This window comes from Elephantulus edwardii, unplaced genomic scaffold (assembly GCF_000299155.1).
Source record: "Elephantulus edwardii isolate Elephantulus edwardi_28Jun2011 unplaced genomic scaffold, EleEdw1.0 scaffold00185, whole genome shotgun sequence".
In the NCBI taxonomy this organism is placed as follows: domain Eukaryota; kingdom Metazoa; phylum Chordata; class Mammalia; order Macroscelidea; family Macroscelididae; genus Elephantulus; species Elephantulus edwardii.
In genome coordinates this window covers 5,687,491-5,707,063 of record NW_006399935.1, presented here as the reverse complement: position 1 = coordinate 5,707,063, position 19,573 = coordinate 5,687,491, and the positions used below count along the sequence as shown (strand labels likewise).

The window sequence follows — 19,573 nt, the reverse complement described above, 5'->3', positions numbered from 1 at the left end:
TGTTTATGAAAATTAATAAAATATAATTAAAAAAAAAATCCTCACCACTGGACTGGCACACAAGATCATGACAGATGGACAAAAGATTGAAATTGTCAGCAACGTCATCTTACTTGGATCCCCAGTTTGCGTACTTGGTCCTAGCAGTCAGGAAATTAGGCAACATACTGAATAGGGAAAGTCTGCACTCAGACGTCTCTTCAAATCACTCAGGAGCGATGATGCCAGTCTGAAGACTAAGGTGTGCTTGATTCAGGCCGTGGTCTTTTCAGTCACTTACTGTGCATCTGAGAGCTGGACAATGAATAAGGATGACGAGAGAATGAATACCTTTGATTTGTGGTATTGGAGCGGAGTAGTGAGTATCCCATGGATTGCCAAAAGAACTGTTGTGTCTTAGAGGAAGTACATCCCGAGTGCTCCTTGGAGCAATTAGGACAAAGCTCTGTTTCCCGTACTTCGGGCATGTTGTCAGGAGAGGCTGTTGCTCGGAGAGTGACATCATGCTTGGAAAGGGGAAGGAGCGACAAGAGGGAGGAAGACCCTCTACCACATGAATTGACACAGCGACTGCTGCAGTGGGCTCATGTTGGTCAGCTAGTGAGGGTGGCACCGGATAGGACGGGGTTCGGGTCCATTCCCAGGGTCGCTATAACTTATCCTCGACTTGCTAACACCTAACGACAACATTACCCATTAGGGACTGTGGTGGCCTCAGGAGTGGCTCCGGTCACCTCGCCCTGGTGGTCTGAATCCATCCAGAAACCCCCTGGAGGGTCACCTGCGAGTCAGTTGCAGCTCGATAGCAGTGAGTGTTGTGAGATCCCCCGTGCGCTCAAGCAGGGCGCTGGCCACCTTCCGCGGGCTTTATTTTGTCGCTTGACCTCCCTTTTGTGGATTTCCAGTTTCAGAGCGTTGTGATCTGAGAAGGTGCTTTGGATTTGTTTTTTTAATCTGGTGACGCTGTTGCTCTGTGACCTAACCTGTGGTCTGTTGTGAAGACTGTCCCACGTGCCTGTGTGGCGTTGTGCATTGCAGATATCTTCAGGTTCCAGCTGGTGATTGTTTTGTTTTCCTGCCTCTTTGAGTTTCTCTCCAGTTGTGGGTCCTTCTGCAGTAAGGGTGTATCGAAGTCTCCTGTTACTGTCTCTTCGCGGTTCTTATTTCCACTTCTCCCCCATCCTGTGCCTTTCTGTCTCCTGAGTGTTAGCACTGCTAAAAATGCTGCCCACTTGATCTCATAAGGTTGACGTTCTCTCTCTAAGCCTCAGTTTCCACCCCCCCCCACCAAACCAGACAGTGACTCTTCCCCTCACTGGAACAGTCCGTGAGAAGAGGCACGCAGAGCCCCCTGCCCTGGCCCCCACTTGGTCAGCATTGGCGGTGGAGGTGGAGAGCGAGGGACAAGGGTGGACACCAGACACCGTCTTTCTCGTCCACCTTAAGGTCCCAGCTGGTGCAGGCGGTTCATGCTTGGCTGCCAACCTAAAGGCCAATGGTCAGACCCACCCAGCAGTGATACAGAAGAAAGGCCTGCCAATCCATGCCCACTGAGGTTTGTAGTAAATGACCAAACCCAAATCTAGAGAGGCAGCGGGGGCGGGGTGTGGCCGCAGAAGCTTTTCCTGGGATTTTATTTCTTGGTTTGTAGGTTTTGAGTCTTGGTTTCAGGAGGCATTCTAGTTAATTGGGCTAATTGTAGTTAGTTTTTTGTTCCAGCCAGCACTTTGAGCCAGTTTCTTCCAGTTTCCCTGTGAGAATTTGCCTTTTCACTCTGGCTGTCCATCAACCCCGTTCTTGGCCGCTGAGTCTATTCTGACCCGTTGAGACAGCAGAGGACCGAGTGGACCTGCCCATGAGGCTTCCTGAGGCCGCGAGCTTTTACTGAAGTGGACTTTGCACAGTGGCCGAGGGATTTGAACCTCTGACTTTTACGCTAACAGCCAAGTGTTTAAGTGCTGTTCCAGCAGGACTCCGCATCTCAGGTCGGCTGACTCGGAACCCCAGGTGGTTATCATAAATACTGTCTAATGTCATCAGAATCACCTGGGGCTGCCCTGGAGGTCCTGACTGTGTGTGTATACCTGATCTGGAAATAAGGTGTCTGCCCGGCAGCCCAGATCCACCCTCTGCTTCTCCGGCCAAAGATGGGCGTTTCAACTGTTACGGATTCTGATCTGTTGCCTGAGAGGCTCCGAAGCTGACAGTGGGGTGGCGGGGTGGCTTTTTGGAGGGGTAAGAGCGCAGGTTTTGTGAACAAGTCGGAAGCCCAGGTCGGCCTCCTGGTTTGATGTGCTCTGCTTGGAGTCTTTAACAGTTTGCAAGCTGCCCTCCAGAGCACACCTCCAGAGCCCTGAGACCAGAACTAGGTGGTGAACATGGCATTCAAAGCTGCTGTAGGAAATCCTGATCAACGGGGGAGTGGTGCAAAACAGAATTTCAGGGAGTTATGGGCTGTAGCCTTTTGGAGCCACAGACGCTGGGCATACCACTGAAACCCGGCCGGAGATCACCTTTAACCGTTGGACCAAAATGCCCTTGCAGTCTTTGACACACCAGATAGCAGTTTGGCTTAACAAGTGAAGAATGTCTGCCTTGCACTTTAAACTTTCCAAGATCTATAGGGTCAGAGTGACAACAGCAACTTGAAAAATTAGAACTGCAGGGGACTGTGAGTTTCTGGTCCCTGGGGTGAAACAGCCTGGAAAATGTGGGGCTGGGTGCACAGCGGGAAGCCCACTCTCACGGGGACGAAATCGTTTGTGTAAAAACTGCTCGACCTTGGGGTGCGTGCTGCTGTGTACTTTAACAGAAACAAAATGAAGACTCAAGCTTCTAGTCTGGCAGGGCCCACCGGGCAGTTCATACCACCACATGTGCCCATAGGGACTGATGGCCACCAGCGGGCGGATGCGTCCCCACTTCTCGACCCTCTCTTCCTCTACTGGGACTCGGGCCCAAACTGCCCATCTCGCTGCCTGCACGACCGGTCTGGGGTGTCCGCAGGCCGTCTGATTTCTCCGAGCTGCCCAGGCTTATTGAAATTGACGTGGGTTCCACTCTTCCCGCTTCACTGTGAGGCTCTTTCCTCCATTCATCCGCCCGCCCTGCACGCTCCTGCCTCTTGAGCCTTCTCGGGCAGATGCTGCGCTTGGAAGGGGTGAACGGCCGCCTGCAGGCGTGGGGCAGGGGGTTTGTTCCAGGGTGCAGGGGAATTGCGCCAGCCTGGCAAGCCGGCCATTTGTTGTTGGACGTTTTGTTCCACACTTTGGCCCGATCTCTCAGGGCCCTTATCTCTCGGGTCCCTTTCAGAGCGCTCTGTGGTGGAAGCCAGGCACCTCCTCATTCTCCTGGTCTCGCGTGGTGGGAGTTGAGGTTGAAGTGGTTCCTTCTGTGTTCCTCTGGCCTCGTCGTTTCTTTTTTTTAAAAAAAAATTATTTTTTTAATTAATTTTCATTAAAGTTTACAGAGACTTAGGGTTTCCATTCATTTATTGTTGCACTTTCTCCCTATCCCCCCACCCCCCCAATTCACTCCTCTCTTTGAAAAGTAAAATTCTTTCATTGTTACACAGTCCCACCCCCAGGTCCAATTCATTATGTAGCCTTCGTTCTGGGCTCCTGTCATGACGATAATACCTATAATCACATATCCCTTTTAAACAGTTTTCTCCCTCATCTGTTTCAATGCAGTATACATTATTGAACCCGTCTTTCTCAGTCTCCCCTCAGCTCCGGTGTCAGTCCTGTTTTACAACAGTGGCACTATGCAGTATTTGTCCTTTTGTGACGGAGATATTTCACTCAGCTTAATGTTCTCCAGGGTCACCCATTTTGGATATTTCATGAGTTCCGACCCGTGCATGACCTGACAGACTGAAGAGAAAAGCCGCGTTCGGGTCTGGGGCTGTCATTTTTCCTGAGACCACTTATTTCACCTCTCTCCCCAGGAGCAGTGGAGGGGTTCTCTAGGCACTGCACCACCTGACCCCTACCTCAAGACAAGATGACTTTTGGTGCTGGTCTTATAAATTCCTTTTTTTAAAAAGAGTAATAATAATAATAATTATTATTATTATTATTAAATTTTATTAGTTTTAATGAACATTTACAGAGATTTTGGGTTTTCATTCATTCATTGTTATAAATTCCTTTTTTAAGATACATCCCACAACAGAAGATTGACCACTATAAAGTTTATAGTTCAGTGGTTTTTACTGTATTCCCAACATTGTTCCAGAAGTTCTCCCCACCCTGAAAGAAACCCCACATCCCTTCCTCATCCCCTTGTCTCCCCAGCTCCTCACCACTGGTTCCAGCAGCCCTGTCCCACTCTGTGTCCTGTGTCGCTCTGCACATCAGCACAGCTGAGGGGCTGCCGGGGTCAGGCCTGGGACGGCGCTTCAGTCCAGCTCACTGTCCAGGTTCACCCGGGGTGGTGCCGGTACCAAGACTTCATTTTGTTTCTAGCTCAATAGTGGTGCAAATGGATAACACACTTGACTGCTGGCCCAGAGGCTACCAGTTCCAGACCACCCAGAGGTGCGTCAGAAGAAAGCACTGGTGATCTGTTCCTGAAAACATAGTTGTGCTCTGAGCATCGGGTGTTGCCTTGCATTGTCTCTGCTGGTACTTCATCCATCGGTGAACTTGAACTTTCTGACCCCTCTGACTCTCATTGTTGGTCATCTGGGAGGCGCACACTCAGAGCCCTGGTAGCCGGAGAGCTGTCACAACCCTCTTCTCACACAGTGGGTGACGGATGTGGAAACCGAGGCACAGGAGGGTGGTGCCCTTTGCCGAGGATCCCGGCCTGGATGGGATGGAGCGGCACCTGTGGGGGACCTGATCCCTCCCTGGGGGTCTCCGTCTGCGCCACTGCTGAGTGCTGCGTTTGCGAGCTGCCAGTGACACTGGGTTTCTGCTCCTCAGCCCGTGAGCTCCTCTGACAGTGAAGCCCCAGGTGCCGACCCCGGGGGCGCGAGTGACGCCGACGAGGACGGCGAGGACCGGGGGGTCATGGCCGTCACCACTTTGACCACCACAGCCACCAGCGACAGAATGGAGAGTGACTCGGACTCCGACAAGAGCAGCAACCACAGCGGCCTGAAGAGGAAGGCCTCGGCGATGAAGGTATGGTGGCCGTGGCGTGGGACGCAGGGTGGCCGTGTGGCCTGCTTGTCTCCCCAGAGCCTATCTCACCCCGCCTCCCTGTTTTAAGAAATAAGAGAACGCCGCCGACATGTCACTACGCACCATAAAACCCTGCCTGTCACAGGATGAATATGTAGACACATCTCTGCTACCTAGTTCCAGAACATTCCCTCCACCCCACCGGGGGACTAATGGGCTGGTGCCCTTAACTGGCACTGCTGTCCAAGTGCTGTAGCCGCTGCACCACCTTTTCTGCAGACTTGCCCGCTTTGCACAGGCGCCCCCTGCCCCCTCCCCCAGCCCTGCAACTCGAAACCACCAGCCGCTGGGCAGAAGCTTGTCTCCCCGCTGATTCACAGCTGCAGGAACCTGAGGCAGGGCTGCTGCGAGTCGGACTTGACTCCGCACAGTGTGGCTTCTGTGTTTTGGTCAGTGGTTTGAGTTTTTAGTGGGTGAGTGCTTTTTGGTTTGAGGGAGGGGAGCAGTGTGTGCGCGCGCTTTTAAAAGTTGGGGTAGGGAATATTTCCTATACCTGAAATCCTACAAAATGTCGTTTTTCGGGCCTGACTCTTTTCCTGAGCCTGTTTTCAAGGTTTGTCCACATGTAGTACGTGTGTGGGTGCTTCAGGCATCCGTTTGTGTTCATTCCTATCATTCATTTTCCTTAATATTCACGTGTGGGTAGGCCATGGTTCATGTGGCCATCTGAGCTGGGCCCACCCATGGCTATTACCCGGGATGCTCCTGTAAGCATTTGTGACACGTTTGGTGTGTGGCCACGTGCCCTGCTCCCTGGAATCTCTGTCCCCCACCTTGGTCTCTCAGCATTTGGGTGCAGGAGGAAAGAAGCAGCTTGCCCCAGCACATCTGTCTGGTGTAGAGCAGGGTGTTGTTTTTACTGCTCTTTTAAAATGACGTTGGCTTTTACTTGCACCCATGAATATAAAGCCATGTTAGTGATGGCCAAGTCAGAAGATGCAGAATAAAGAAATGAGTGAACAGCACCGTTCCTGGGACGGTGGGGGATGGTGTGTGTGACGGCAGCTCAGACCCTGGGGCTTCTGACATACTGTGTGCACCCCAGTGATCCGCCGTGCCTCACACGAGCACGCACGCGTGTGTGTGTGTGTGTGACATGTTGGCAGTGAGTACATGCAACGTGTGTCTTTCCTCACTCAGTCTTACGGGTTTGCTCGGTAGTGGCCATGGTGAAGCACTTGGCTACTGACCAAAATGGTGGTTCAAATTTAGAGGCACCTTGGAAGAAAGGCCGGGCAATCCCCTTCTAGGAAACCAGCCATTAAAAGCCCTGTGGATAGCATGTGTCTGTTCTGAAACACATGGAGTGGCTTTGAGTCATAGTTTTTGGGGTGGTTGTACATCTAGTGTGTTGTATCACCACTGTCAAGTTCCTGTGTGTGTGTCTGTGTTGTGTGTTCATGGCCGTCGGCCTGTGGCAGGATTCCTGCTGGTTTTCCTCGGACTCTTTCCTGGGGCCTCTGTCCCAGCAAAGCTCAACAACCCCTGCCCTGCTCTATCCTGTGAGTTAGGGTAGGAAGCCGCCTGCCGAGGTGGGAGGAGGTCATGGGGGAGCCCAGACCTCCTGCTCCTGACATGTCCGAGCCTCCCTTTCCAGGCATTGGCCTCGAAACGAACCCGGAAGGGCTCCAGTGACCTGGACCAAGCCAGCGTGTCCCCCTCGGAAGAGGAGAACTCGGAAAGCTCATCCGAGTCCGAAAAGACCAGTGACCAGGTGAGCAGGTGGGCACATCCAGGGAGGGGTGTGGCCAAGGCCTAGTCTCAGCTTGCACTCCATGCCCACCTCTTCCTTCCACTCAGGACTTCACCCCCGAGAAGAAGCCCGTGGCCCGAGCCCCCCGGCGTGGCCCTGTTGGAGGACGGAAGAAGAAGGTAGGGTGCTTTGTCCTTTTCTCCATGCTGACCCCTGGGGAACCACGAGTGCTGCCTTGTCCAGTCCCAACCACGAGGTCGAGCTAGGGCCTTCCGGAAGCGGGGTGGCCGGGTCCAAGTTCCCGAGAGGGCACTTCACCAGGTGGAAGAGGAGCTTTCAGTCGGCTTTGGGGTGTGACATCCCAGGCACCCACATCACAGAGGAGACCCCGGGGCGGCAGTGGTGGTGAGCAGGACATACGTCTGACCCCTGCTGGCGACGAGCTGAGGGTCGCAGAGGGGCTGGTTCGTCTGGTGGGACCTCCTTGTGCGATGACGCTGTCCCTCCAGGAGCCCACTCCACAGAGGGGCATGCCCCCTAGGCAGGCCAAGCCCTCGGTCAGGACCAGGCCGTGGCTGAATCACGGGCACTCCGGGCTGTTTGGGGGGGTGATAGGTCCTTGAGGAGACGTGGGATGCTGAGGTGGTGGGATGGCATTGCAGCGCAGCTTCTAACCACTAGGCCACCAGAGCTCCCTGGCGGTGGGATGGGGAGCCAGTGGCTTCTCTGCCGTCCAGCCCATCCCCTCCCCTCCTCTTGATGTCTCCCCAGAAGGTGCCCTCGGCCTCCGAATCTGACTCCAGAGCCGACTCGGACGGGGCCAAGAACGAGCCTGTGCCTGCAGCCCCGTCTGCATCCTCCTCTTCCTCCTCCTCATCTGAGTCGGACGTGCCTGTGAAGAAGCCCCCAAGAGGCAGGAAGCCAGGTAGGGGCTCCCAGCGCCCCCATTGCCCAGCCCCTCAGCACTAGGCCTTGGCAGTCACCCCTCCTCTTCCGCAGCCGAGAAGCCTCCCCCGAAGCCCCGCGGCCGGAAGCCCAAGCCTGAGCGGCCCCCGCCCAGCTCCAGCAGTGACAGGTGGGTGTGACCCGAGGCCCCCAGGCTGGGCAGCTGGGCAGCATGCCGGCCCCGGCTCACTCCCACTGCCGCCCACTCGCAGTGACAGCGACGAGGTGGACCGCATCAGCGAGTGGAAGCGGCGGGATGAGGAGCGGCGGCGGGAGCTGGAGGAGAAGCGGCGGCGGGAGCAGCAGGAGGAGCTGCGGCGGCTGCGGGAGCAGGAGAAGGAGGAGAAGGAGCGGCGGCGGGAGCGGGCCGAGCAGGACGCCCCCCGCAGCGCCAGCGACAGCAGTGCTGACGAGCTCCGTGGGGACGACCAGCCCGCCAGGAAGCGGGGCCGCGGGCGGGGCCGGACACGAGCACCCCCGTCCTCCTCCGACTCGGAACCCGAGGCCGGCCTGGACAAGGAGGTGCGTCCCTCCCCGGCCCACCCGCAGCACGGGGAGACCTTGAGTGCACAGACAGCGAGGCATCGGGCTAGGAGCAGAAACCCAGGGGTGTCTTGGAAGAGAGGCCTGCTGACCTGCCTGAGTGGCCCGTGGAGCACGGTTCCTGCCACGTTTAGGGAGCACAGAAGGGGTTAAGTGCTCTGCTGGGGAGGCCGGCATGGGGGCCTCTTCACGACCTCTCTGCTGTTGCAGGCAAAGAAATCTGCTAAGAAGCCCCAGCCGCAGCCTCCAGAGTCTGCAAGGAAACCCAGCCAGAAGGAGAAGAGGGGGCGTCCAGAGGAGAAGCCCCGAGCCAGGTCAGCCCTGCTGTCCCTGTCCTGCGCCCCAGGCCGCCCTCCCTGCCTCACACCCAGGCCCCCCTCCCTGCCCTGCGCCCCAGACCCCTCCCCGTCCCTGCTCCGCACCCCAGGCCCCCCATCCCGTCCCTGCTCTGTGCCCCAGGCCGCCCTCCCTGCCTCACACCCGGGCCCCGCTCCATGCCTTCTGCCCCAGGCCGCCCTCCCTGCCCTGCGCCCCAGGCCCCCCATCCTGTCCCTGCCCTGCACCCCAGGCCCCCCTCCCTGTCCTGTGCCCTAGGCCCCCCACCTTGTCCCTGCTCTGCACCCCAGGCCCTCCGCTCTCTCCTGTGCCCTAGGCTCCCAGCCCCACTTGACCTTTCTGTCCCGTCCTCTACCTCCTTCGGGCCCTCACATCACATAGACCAGTTCTGAGTTCAGGACTGGAACCACATTGGGTGGAAGATTCTGGGTCGAGGGGTCAGCAGGTCTGGGGTCCTTCTCTGAGGTCGGAGTCTCACCAACTGAGACTGTTGCTCCCCTCCTTGGGGACGTTGACAAAAACCTGGGGGCATTTGTGATTGTTGTGAGCGTGCTGGTGCCAGAGGAGACCAGGGATGCTGCCCAGCTCCCCACAGTGTCCTCTTTCTTGCCTTCCCCGGGAAGGACCAGGTCTGTGGTGTGATGGAGGCCCCGCCTCAGCCCTGAGATGCTCACACTTTAGGTCTGGGAGCTTGGGGGTGCCATCCCCATCCCAGCCCGCCGCGACCATGCCCACCCTGCCCAAGATCAGGACCTGTGGCACAGCCATGAGTGGGGCATCATCTAGAGCCTTGGGGTCACTAGTTGGAGAGCTGGCGTATCTCAGGGCTTTCTGATGGCCAGGTCCTCAGCCACAAGGACAGAGGGCGTCAAGCGCCCCTCAGGTGTGGCCCCCCGTCTCGGCCAGTGCCTTGACCCCTCTTCGTCCCGCCTTCCGGGCCCTCAGTGGGGACAGGCTGCAGATGAGGCCTTGTTGGGGCCTGTCTGAGTGAACTGCTCTCTGCAGGCCCCTGAAGGTGGAGCGGACTCGGAAGAGGTCTGAGGTCTTCACTCCCGAGAAGAAGGTTGAGAAGAAGAAAGGTGAGGGCCAGTCGAAGGGAGGAGGTGGCCAGGGTCAGAGGCTGGTCCTGGTGCCGGCATGGTTCCCAGGCGTGCGTGCGTGTGCAGGAGGCGGGCAGGGCTGGGCGTGGTGGTGCACAGCAGCCGCCTTGGACCAGCCCCCGGCCTCCAGCTCTGCCCTGCTCACACCCACAGAACCATCCGTGGAGGAGAAGTTGCAAAAACTGCACAGTGAGATCAAGTTCGCCCTCAAAGTGGACAACCCAGTAAGGCCACCATGGGTCACACCGTCGGTGGCCCCTTTGTCACCTCATCTAGTGTTGTGTAGACGTGTCAGGAGACCGTGTCCCAGGCAGAACACAGTGAACTGAGGCTGTTGTGAGGCGGGTGGGCAGGGCCGCTGTCGCCCCTGGCAGCTCTGGGCTTCCCCACCAGGCGGCACCACACATGGGTCCCCTGGGGGCAGGTCCCCTGGGGTCAGGTCCTCCGGGTGCAGGCTCCCCAGGTGCAGGTCTTGCCCTGGCCATAGAACACCCCTCAGCAGGCACGTTCCTCCCACCCCCGGCCCCCAGGATGTGAAGAGATGTCTGAGCGCCCTTGAGGAGCTGGGGACACTGCAGGTCACTTCCCAGATCCTCCAGAAGAACACGGACGTGGTGGCCACTCTCAAGAAGGTACAAAGGCGGGCCACGGGCACAGGGGGCGTGGCTGGGCAAGGGTCAGCTGGTCCCGCGAAGCCTTGCTTCTGAGCACGGGCAGCTCGGGGTCGTGGAGGGAGGGGGGTAAGGCCCGCTGCACGACCTGAGCCAGGCCTCTCCCTGGGCCAGATCCGCCGCTACAAAGCCAACAAGGAGGTGATGGAGAAGGCCGCGGAGGTCTACACACGACTCAAGTCTCGAGTGCTGGGCCCCAAGATCGAAGCCATCCAGAGGGCCAGCCGGACGAGGGCCGAGAAGGACAAGGCTGAGGCGGAGCGGGTTGAGGAGGGGCTGGCGACAGAGGAGGCGGCCAAGGAGAAGGTGGAGGACGAGCCACGCGCCGGTGAGAGCCTGCACCCTACAGTGCCCGTGGAAGGGTCCTTGGGGGCCGGGGGTCACCAGGCACACAGCCCCACTGTGTGGCAAGTGCTCAGCCTCATAGGGGCCTCCCGAGAGCCAGGGGTGAGGCCTGCGGGCCAGGAGGGGCTGACGGAGAAGGGGCCTCCTGAGCGGCCCTGCAGGGTGGTGATGTGGCCAGCTCTGCCTAGGGTGGCCTCGGCTTCACCTTGGCGGCCGTGGCATCTCTGTCCCCACCAACCTGCCAGGCTTCTGCAGGCAGGAGTTCACCGTGTGCACTGGCTCTGGAGGCCCTTCAGGAAGATCCTTCAGAGCCCCCTGTCCCCAGCCTGGCAGGCTAAGCCCCTGGTGGCTGTGACCACAGCCCGCAGTGTCTTGTGACCCTTTCTCCGCCCAGACCCAGCTGCCCCAGTGAATGGCGAGGCCTTGTCACAGAACGCCGAGGGCGTGGGCGAGCGGGAGCAGGAGGACGCCCAGAACTCTGAGGAGGGCCCCCGGGGTGATTCCTCCGAAGACCTGCACGATGAGTACGTGTCCCTCGTCTGTCCCAGGACCGTCCCAGACCAGGCAGCCAGCAGTCCCTGTTGCCCCACTGAGCCCACTTTGGGCTCAGGCCCAAATAAAGCAGCCCCCTGACCCCTGGAGCTCCTGGGCAGGGCCTTCTGGGGGTTGGCTGAGTGGCAAGCTGTGCTGGGGAAGGCGGGGTGCTGAGGGCTTGAGGAGGGCGTGGGGCACTGTGTGCTGAGCAGTTCTAGGGCTGATGGGGGACTCTGGCGCTGGCGTGGGGCTCTGGATAGTAAGCCGTTCCAGGGCTGGTGTAGGTTTTCAGGGCTGGTGTGGGGCTCCGGGCTGTGTGGGGTTCTGAGCCCTGGGTGGTTCTGGGGCTGGTGGGAGTTTCTGGGGCTGGGTGGGGCTCTGGGCGTTTCTGGCCTGGAGTGGGGCTCCAGGGCTGGGTGGAGCCCTGGGTGGTTCTGGGGCTGGTGTGAGGCTCTGGGGCTCACGTGGGCCTCCTGATACTGGGCAGGGCTGCCGTGGGGCTCCGGGCACTGGGTGGTTCTGGGATGGCGTGAGGCTCTCGGGCTCATGTGGGGCTCCGGGCACTAGGATGTTCTGGGGCTAACGTGGGGCTCCAGGGCTGGTCTCCCCTCCATCCCTGCACTTGCAGTCTCCCAGATAGGACGCAAACTAAAGCACAGCCCCCCTCCCTTGAGCCCTATGATGCAGGGGTGGCCCTGGACAGGCTTCTCACCCCCACGTGTCTCCTGCAGCCTTCGGGAGGGACCTGACCCTGACAGGCCCGGGAATGAGCGGCCAGAGCGTGAGCGGGCCCAGATGGACTCAGAGTCCCTGGACGAGGACAGCTGAGCAGACGCACCGCCTAGACCTCCAGGCTGCTGCCCTTCCCCTGCGCCCAGGAGAGCAGAGAACTTGTGGCATCTTGTGGCACTTGGTCCTTTGTATCTGTCCCATTGGGGTTTTCTGCCTAGTTTCTGTGATTTCAAACCGACATGAAATGAACATAAAGGGTTTTTTAATGAAAAAGAGAAGATCCGTTTTAGTGGCTTGGTTTTCTAGTGTCACTTGTGCTGCTGGGACGCTGAGTGCTGCTTTCCATGTCTGGGGACAAGGAACGAGCCAAGGCCAGGGTTGGCAGTGAGCATGGTGTCCCCACTCTGCCCAGAGGTGCTGGAGGAGAGAAGGGATTCTCCAGATGCTTTGGCTCTTGTGCAGGCTGGAAGGGCTCCCTGGAGGCGGCAGCCCCGGCCTGGGGTAGGGAGCAGGAACAGAGGATCCAGAGGGCAGATGGCGCCTCCCTCCCTGACGTCACCAGCTCCCTACCCCACACAGGCTCCCAGGGATCGAGAGTGGGCAGTGGGGCGTCCCTTCTCACTGGTGCTCAGATGTGAGTGATTATTGGCTTGACCTGGGTCCCGGACAAGTGCCCCTCCACTGGGCCTTGTGTCTATTGTCTGTGAATGAGGCTGTGGCGTGGCTCTGTATTCAGCTCTTGTCCCTTGCCCCACGTCTGGGGGCACCTGAGGTGGCCACATCTGCCCTCCTAGCTGTGTGTCTGTAGGAATCGCCCCAGTGGTGGCTTCCAGGCTCACAGTCTGGTGGTGGTGAGGGATCAGATGCAGAGCACTCTAGAAGCTTCTGTCACGTCACAGGCAGATGCCAGCTCAGCTGATGCTCCTGTCATCCCCTTTGGGATAAGCGAGCCCACCTACCTGTGCCCTCAGGAGGGGAGTGGCTGGTTCATTTGAGGGGCTCGGTGGGGATGGCTCAGGCCACTGGTGGAAGATGGCAGGCTGCCGCTGGTCAGCAGGGTCGGATTCAGGGGCATTTTGGGTTCTTGGCCCAAGTGGCTGATGGGAGAGGTGATTAGAGGAGGGGACCCCGGATCGTGCCTCTTGAGTCCCCCATCACTGCCTCTCGGTTTCTGATGGCTTCTTTGCCTCAGCTGAACACCCTGGAGCCATGCAGCTGGAGAGAGGTTCCCCATAAATCCTCGTCAACGTGGTGGGCTCTGCAGACCCTGGTGGGCAGGGTGCCGGGAGCAGTTCGGAGCAGGATGAAATGCCTTCCAGTGCCAGCTTTTGCGAGGGCCCTGTCCCCTTCTCTGCTCCTCTGCAGCCGGGTGGGCCTGGGACTTGCGGTCCACCATCCTCAGGTCAGGGCCCCATGGTGGCCGTGGCTGCGTTGTCATCTGGATGGAGGAGCCCGCCCCGGGGCCCATGGTTCTGGACATCCAGGAAGTGTGTATGGAGGATGGCACTGTGCCCCGGTGGGCCTGGAGCTCAGTCTCCAGGGGGCCTCCGGGTTCCTGGCGTGTGTGACCACCACCTGTCCTCCAGTGGGTCACGAGGGCAACCTGCATGTTGCTGGATGTTGGATGTTATGCTGTTGAGTAACGTGGAGTTGGAACCAACCTGTACCTGACCCACGAGTGGCTTTTCAGAGGCGTAGGGGTGGGAAGGAGACTGCCCGTCTTTCTTTTGTGGAGCAGTGGGTGGATTCAAACCGTGTTCCTTTGGGACACAGCGCAGTTTCTTACCGCTAGGCCACAGAGCTCCCTAGGACATTATGCTACTGGTATCAGTTAAACATCAGGGTCGCCTGCCGTGCACAAGGTTCAGTGGGACTTCTCAGCGAGACTAGGGAGAAAGAGCTGGCGGCTGACTTCACGGCAGCTACGGAAAACGCCGGGGATCCCCACGGAACATCGTCCTTTCCGAGACGGTGCTGGGAGGTGAGCCCAGGTTGGAAGGCTGTCCGCGCACATCGCCATGGGCTCAGTGGACGGAGGATAACGTGGGACCGGCCTGGAGCACTGTTCATGGATCATGGTGAGCTGGGGTCGACTCGGTGGCATCTGGCGTGGTTATGTGGTGAGGGGCACTCGCTCACAGTCTCCCAGGAGAGACCCCGCACCCCGACCTTCTAGACCCTGAGGAGAGGGCAGGAGAGGCAAGCCGAGCAGGGGAGAAGCACAGTCCGGTCACAAGCCACATCCTCACATCCTGGTCCTCGGTCCTGGCCCTCTCCTGGTCACTGCCAGCCTGTGGAGCTGAAGAGTTTGGGTTTGAGGTGCTAGTTCCTTGGGGCCCCAGACGAGGGAGGTTCTGGCGGATGGAGGGCGCCCCCTCACTGTCCACAGCGTCTACAGCTGCTGTCCCCCTGGGGTCAGCGTGAAGGGCCCTACCAGCCAGCCGAGCGGGGGGCCGTGTGGCACCTGGTCCAGCACCTGCTCCAGCCCCTGCCATGCCTGGCGCACCCCCTCGCGGCTCTGGGCCAGCAGCTCGCGGGGAGCAGGGGCCGCGGCCACCACGCTGTACAGCTCACACAGGCTGTGGCGTGCCCGTGCCACCTGCCGCTGGGCCTCCTCCGGCATGCCCTGCAGAGCTGAGGCCAGGCCACTGTAGGCCACGTGCAGCTGGTGGATGAGCCCCTGGACCCGGGACAGTGCCGCAGTGTCGTCCACCTGTGGGGGGAAGGGACATGGTGAGTGGGAGTGGCACACACAGGACACCCCGGCCCCACCGCACACACCTCTTGGACACGGGATCTCTCCGCTCCGATGTTTGAGCCCTGCTCCAACCACAGCTGCTCCGACTTTTCAATCTGTAACGAGAGGCCCCAGTGTGGTCAGGGACCCTCTCCCACGGCCCAGAGGAGGTGGCACTTAGGGGCTCGCTGGGTCCCTGGAGAACTGCATGAGGCGCAGGAAGTGAAGAATCAGTTGCACCGTGGGGGACTCGTCTCATGTGCTGCTGTTTGGAGCCATTGGTTGGCCTCGACCCACTTCAGCTCTAGCAGAGCAAACACTGCCCGCCCCACGACCCCTCAGACGGGACGACTGGTGTGGAGGGTCTTCACTGACTCGTTTCGGAAGCCAATCTCAATATTTTCTTCCTCTGAACCGTATTTAACATCGTCCACTAACAGTGGTGGCCTCAGGTGGGACTTGAACCTGGGTCTCCCACACAGAAGGCGAGAATTCTGCCCCTGAACCATGAAAGCCAGTGCCCCAGATAATCACGCCGTGTACCAGATAATCACATCGTGTACCAGCATAAACTGCTGGGTCAGCTGCTTTCAATCCGGAAGACCCTCTGGAGACCCTCTGGCGTCTGCAGCCCCTCTTCTCTATCCCCCTCACTCGGTGTGGACATCGGATCAGATGACTGGGATCCCCAACCCAGAGGGTGATGCTGCCCCTCGGGACACTGTGGTCTCGTGCTACTCGCTTCAAGGGGTGGGGACCAGGGACAGCACTCAATACCCTATAGTGCCTGGGTTGCCCCCCAAAGAACAATGTGGCCTCACATCAGCAGTGCCCAAGGCACCCCCCCCCAAGAGAAAGATTCAGACTCCTACATCAGCAGTGCCTAGGACACCCCTACAGAAGGATCTGGACCACCGTGTCAGCAGTGCGCAGACCCCGCCCACCAGAGAAGGACTCAGCCCCATGTCAGCAGTGCCCAGACTGTGCCACTCTAGAGAAGGATCCAACCGCACCTCAGCAGTGCTGGGGACTCCCCAATACCCCAGAGAAGGATCCGGACCCCCACATCAGTAATACCTGAGGCTGAGTCGAGCTGGGGGGAGTGGGTGTGAGACGTCTGTCCTCTGGATAGGGTACGGTCACCTCTAGCTGGTCCCTCATTCATAGCAGTCATGGGTTTCCTTGTCCAGCCACCCCTGCTGTCCCTGGCCATGTGGGGAGTAGGGTCCCCACCTGGGCTGTCCTTTCCCTGGCCGCCTCCACTCCCTCCCACACCCCTGCCTGCTTGTGGGTCAGGACATGTCTGGGAGATGACCAGCCCTGCCCTGAGTCCCTTTCCACACCAATCTTTTCTCAGTCCCAGCTCGGGGAGCTGTGGGCAGCTGTGGGCCGGATGTGCCCTACCTGCTGGAGGGCGTCCTGGAGCTGGGCCATGGCATCCCTGGCTTGGAACTGGCTGTGCTGCAGGTGGCTCAGGGCGTGCTCGAACACCCGCTGGCGGAATGCAGCCGCCACGTCCCCAAGGCGGACGAAGTAGCTGCCCTGGTCAGCCGAGAGCACCTTGGGTCCAGGCTGGGAGGCAGCCAGCTGAACTGGAAGGAAGTGGGAACGTCAGTCAAACAGAGGGTGCCCCTCGCCCCTGGGCCTCGTGCGGCCTGCACACTGAGCCTGTGCCCACCTTGCTCCTCGACGCTCAGTGGCGCGAACATCTCCAGCTCGTCCAGCGGTGTGGCGGTCCCTGAGGTGCCGCTGGGGCTAAGCATGGTGGCCGCAGACACCAGGTTCTCCGCGTCCGAGGCAGCCCTGTGGCTGAGGGACGCTGCATCAGGGACAGGGCTCCGAGGGATGCTGGAGACCACAGAGGATGTGCCTCCGGAAGGTGTGGCGCTGGCCCAGGCCCTGTCCTGGGTTCCAGGCGTGGAGCTGTACACAGTGCTGGCAGCACTGTGGATGGCTTCCGCAGCCATAGCCCCTGCACCAATGAGGCCTACGGCACCAGAGACAGAGGACGTGCTGGTGTCCAGCCCTCCCTGGACAGCCCCTGTGGCCATGTTTGTGACCCTGGTCACCCCACGGCACACAGTGTCTTTGGTTCCAATGAGCATGGTCTTGGTGGTGTCCAGGCCGGTCTCCACTGTCCCTTTGGCCACATTCATGGCCCCAGTAACCCCCGCAGTCATGGTGTCCTTGGTGCCCATGAAGACTGACTTGGTGGTGTCCAGGCCCACGTGGATGGCACCTTTGGCCATGCCCATGGCCCCGGTCACCCCAGCGGCCATGGTGTCCTTGGTTCCGGTCAGCACGGTCTTGGTGGTGTCAATGCCCCCATGGACAGCTCCCTTGGCCATGCTCAGGGCTCCAGTGACCCCCGTGGCCACTGTGTCCTTAGTGCCCATGAGGACTGACTTGGTGGTGTCCAGGCCCCCATGGATGGCACCTTTGGCCATGCCCATGGCCCCGGTCACCCCAGCAGCCATGGTGTCCTTGGTTCCAGTCAGCACTGTCTTGGTGGTGTCCAGGCCAGTCTGCACTGTCCCTTTGGCCACATTCATGGCCCCAGTGACCCCGGCAGCTATGGTGTCCTTGGTTCCGGTCAACACTGTCTTGGTGGTGTCCAGACCCCCATGGACAGCTCCCTTGGCCATGCCCAGGGCTCCGGTGACCCCTGTGGCCACTGTGTCTTTGGTACCTGTGAGGACCTTCTTGGTGGTGTCCAGTCCAGTCTGAACTACCCCTTTGGTGACATTCACAGCTCCAGTGACCCCAGCAGCCACAGTGTCCTTGGTTCCGGTCAGCACGGTCTTGGTGGTATCAAAGCCAGTCTGTACTGTCCCTTTGGCCATGTTTGCTGCCCCACTGACCCCACTGTATACAGTGTCCTTGGTTCCGGTCAGCACGGTCTTGGTGGTGTCTAGGCCAGTCTGCACTGTCCCTTTGGCCATGTTCACAGCCCCAGTGACCCCAGCAGCCACAGTGTCCTTGGTTCCGGTCAGGACAGTCTTGGTGGTATCAAAGCCAGTCTGTACTGTCCCTTTGGCCACATTCATGGCCCCAGTGACCCCAGTGGTCACAGTGTCCTTGGTGCCCATGAGGACTGACTTGGTGGTGTCCAGGCCCCCGTGGATGGCACCTTTGGCCATGCCCATGGCCCCGGTCACCCCAGCGGCCATGGTGTCCTTGGTTCCGGTCAGGACAGTCTTGGTGGTGTCCAGGCCGGTCTGCACTGTCCCTTTGGCCACATTCACGGCCCCTGTAACCCCGGCAGCCACAGTGTTCTTGGTTCCTGTCAGCACAGTCTTAGTGGCGTCCAGGCCGGTCTGTACTGTCCCTTTGGCTACATTCACGGCCCCAGTGACCCCAGCGGCCATGGTGTCCTTGGTTCCGGTCAGGATGGTTTTGGTGGTGTCCAGGCCGGTCTGCATTGTGCCTTTGGCCACATTCATGGCCCCAGTGACCCCGGCAGTCATAGTGTCCTTGGTGCCCATGAGGACTGACTTGGTGGTGTCCAGGCCCCCATGGATGGCACCTTTGGCCATGCCCGTGGCCCCGGTCACCCCAGTGGTCACGGTGTCCTTGGTTCCAGTCAGCACGGTCTTGGTGGTGTCCAGGCCAGTCTGTACTGTTCCTTTGGCCATGTTCATGGCCCCAGTGACCCCGGCAGCCATGGTGTCCTTCGTTCCAGTCAAGACAGTCTTGGTGGTGTCCAAGCCGGTCTGCACTGTCCCTTTGGCCGCATTCATGGCCCCAGTGACCCCGGCAGCCATGGTGTCCTTGGTTCCGGTCAACACTGTCTTCGTGGTGTCCAGACCCCCATGGACAGCTCCCTTGGCCATGCCCAGGGCCCCAGTCACTCCAGTGGCCACTGTGTCTTTGGTACCTGTGAGGACCTTCTTGGAGGTGTCCAATCCAGTGTGAACGACCCCTTTGGCCATATTCACAGCCCCAGTGACCCCAGCAGCCATGGTGTCCTTAGTTCCGGTCAGGACAGTCTTGGTGGTGTCCAGGCTGGTCTGCACTGTCCCTTTGGCCACATTCATGGCCCCAGTGACCCCAGCGGCCACAGTGTCCTTGGTTCCGGTCAGGACAGTCTTGGTGGTGTCCAGGCCGGACTGTACTGTGCCTTTGGCCACGTTAATGGCCCCAGTGACCCCAGCGGCCATGGTGTCCTTGGTTCCGGTCAGGACAGTCTTGGTGGTGTCCAGGCCAGTCTGCACTGTCCCTTTGGCTACATTCATGGCTCCAGTGGCCCCCGCAGTCATGGTGTCCTTGGTGCCCATGAGGACTGACTTGGTGGTGTCCAGGCCCCCGTGGATGGCACCTTTGGCCATGCCCATGGCTCCGGTCACCCCAGCGGCCACGGTGTCCTTGGTTCCGGTCAGCACGGTCTTGGTGGTGTCCAGGCCAGTCTGCACTGTCCCTTTGGCTACATTCATGGCCCCAGTGACCCCAGCAGCCATGGTGTCCTTGGTGCCTGTGAGGACTGACTTGGTGGTGTCTAGCCCTCCCTGGATGGCCCCTTTGGCCATGTTTGCTGCCCCACTGACCCCACTGCATACAGTGTCCTTGGTTCCGGTCAGGACAGTCTTAGTGGTGTCCAGGCCGGTCTGTACTGTCCCTTTGGCCACGTTCACGGCCCCAGTGACCCCAGCAGCCATGGTGTCCTTGGTTCCTGTCAGCACTGTCTTGGTGGTGTCCAGGCCGGTCTGTACTGTGCCTTTGGCCATGTTCATGGCCCCAGTGACCCC

At 59.4% G+C, this 19,573-nt stretch overlaps 2 protein-coding genes across 2 annotated transcripts in view; one reads left to right on the top strand and one right to left on the bottom strand.

Annotated features, from left to right (window-relative positions):
* LOC102861942 (hepatoma-derived growth factor-related protein 2-like) overlaps positions 1-12,187 on the top strand; it is a 26,571-nt gene extending 14,384 nt beyond the window's left edge. The window contains exons 4-16 of the mRNA XM_006896386.1: positions 4,932-5,132; positions 6,790-6,906; positions 6,993-7,064; positions 7,657-7,810; positions 7,885-7,960; positions 8,043-8,352; positions 8,584-8,687; positions 9,715-9,788; positions 9,963-10,033; positions 10,340-10,441; positions 10,595-10,808; positions 11,220-11,349; positions 12,091-12,187. Of these exons, the coding sequence (XP_006896448.1) occupies positions 4,932-5,132; positions 6,790-6,906; positions 6,993-7,064; positions 7,657-7,810; positions 7,885-7,960; positions 8,043-8,352; positions 8,584-8,687; positions 9,715-9,788; positions 9,963-10,033; positions 10,340-10,441; positions 10,595-10,808; positions 11,220-11,349; positions 12,091-12,187 (1,722 nt within the window). The remainder of the gene's footprint in view (positions 1-4,931; positions 5,133-6,789; positions 6,907-6,992; positions 7,065-7,656; positions 7,811-7,884; positions 7,961-8,042; positions 8,353-8,583; positions 8,688-9,714; positions 9,789-9,962; positions 10,034-10,339; positions 10,442-10,594; positions 10,809-11,219; positions 11,350-12,090) is intronic.
* A 2,296-nt stretch (positions 12,188-14,483) lies between these two features.
* The window catches only part of PLIN4 (perilipin 4), a 9,971-nt gene continuing 4,881 nt past the window's right edge, over positions 14,484-19,573 (bottom strand). Inside the window, exons 7-10 of the mRNA XM_006896441.1 lie at positions 16,507-19,569; positions 16,233-16,420; positions 14,873-14,944; positions 14,484-14,804 (exon numbers count right to left, since the gene is read on the bottom strand). Of these exons, the coding sequence (XP_006896503.1) occupies positions 14,484-14,804; positions 14,873-14,944; positions 16,233-16,420; positions 16,507-19,569 (3,644 nt within the window). The remainder of the gene's footprint in view (positions 14,805-14,872; positions 14,945-16,232; positions 16,421-16,506; positions 19,570-19,573) is intronic.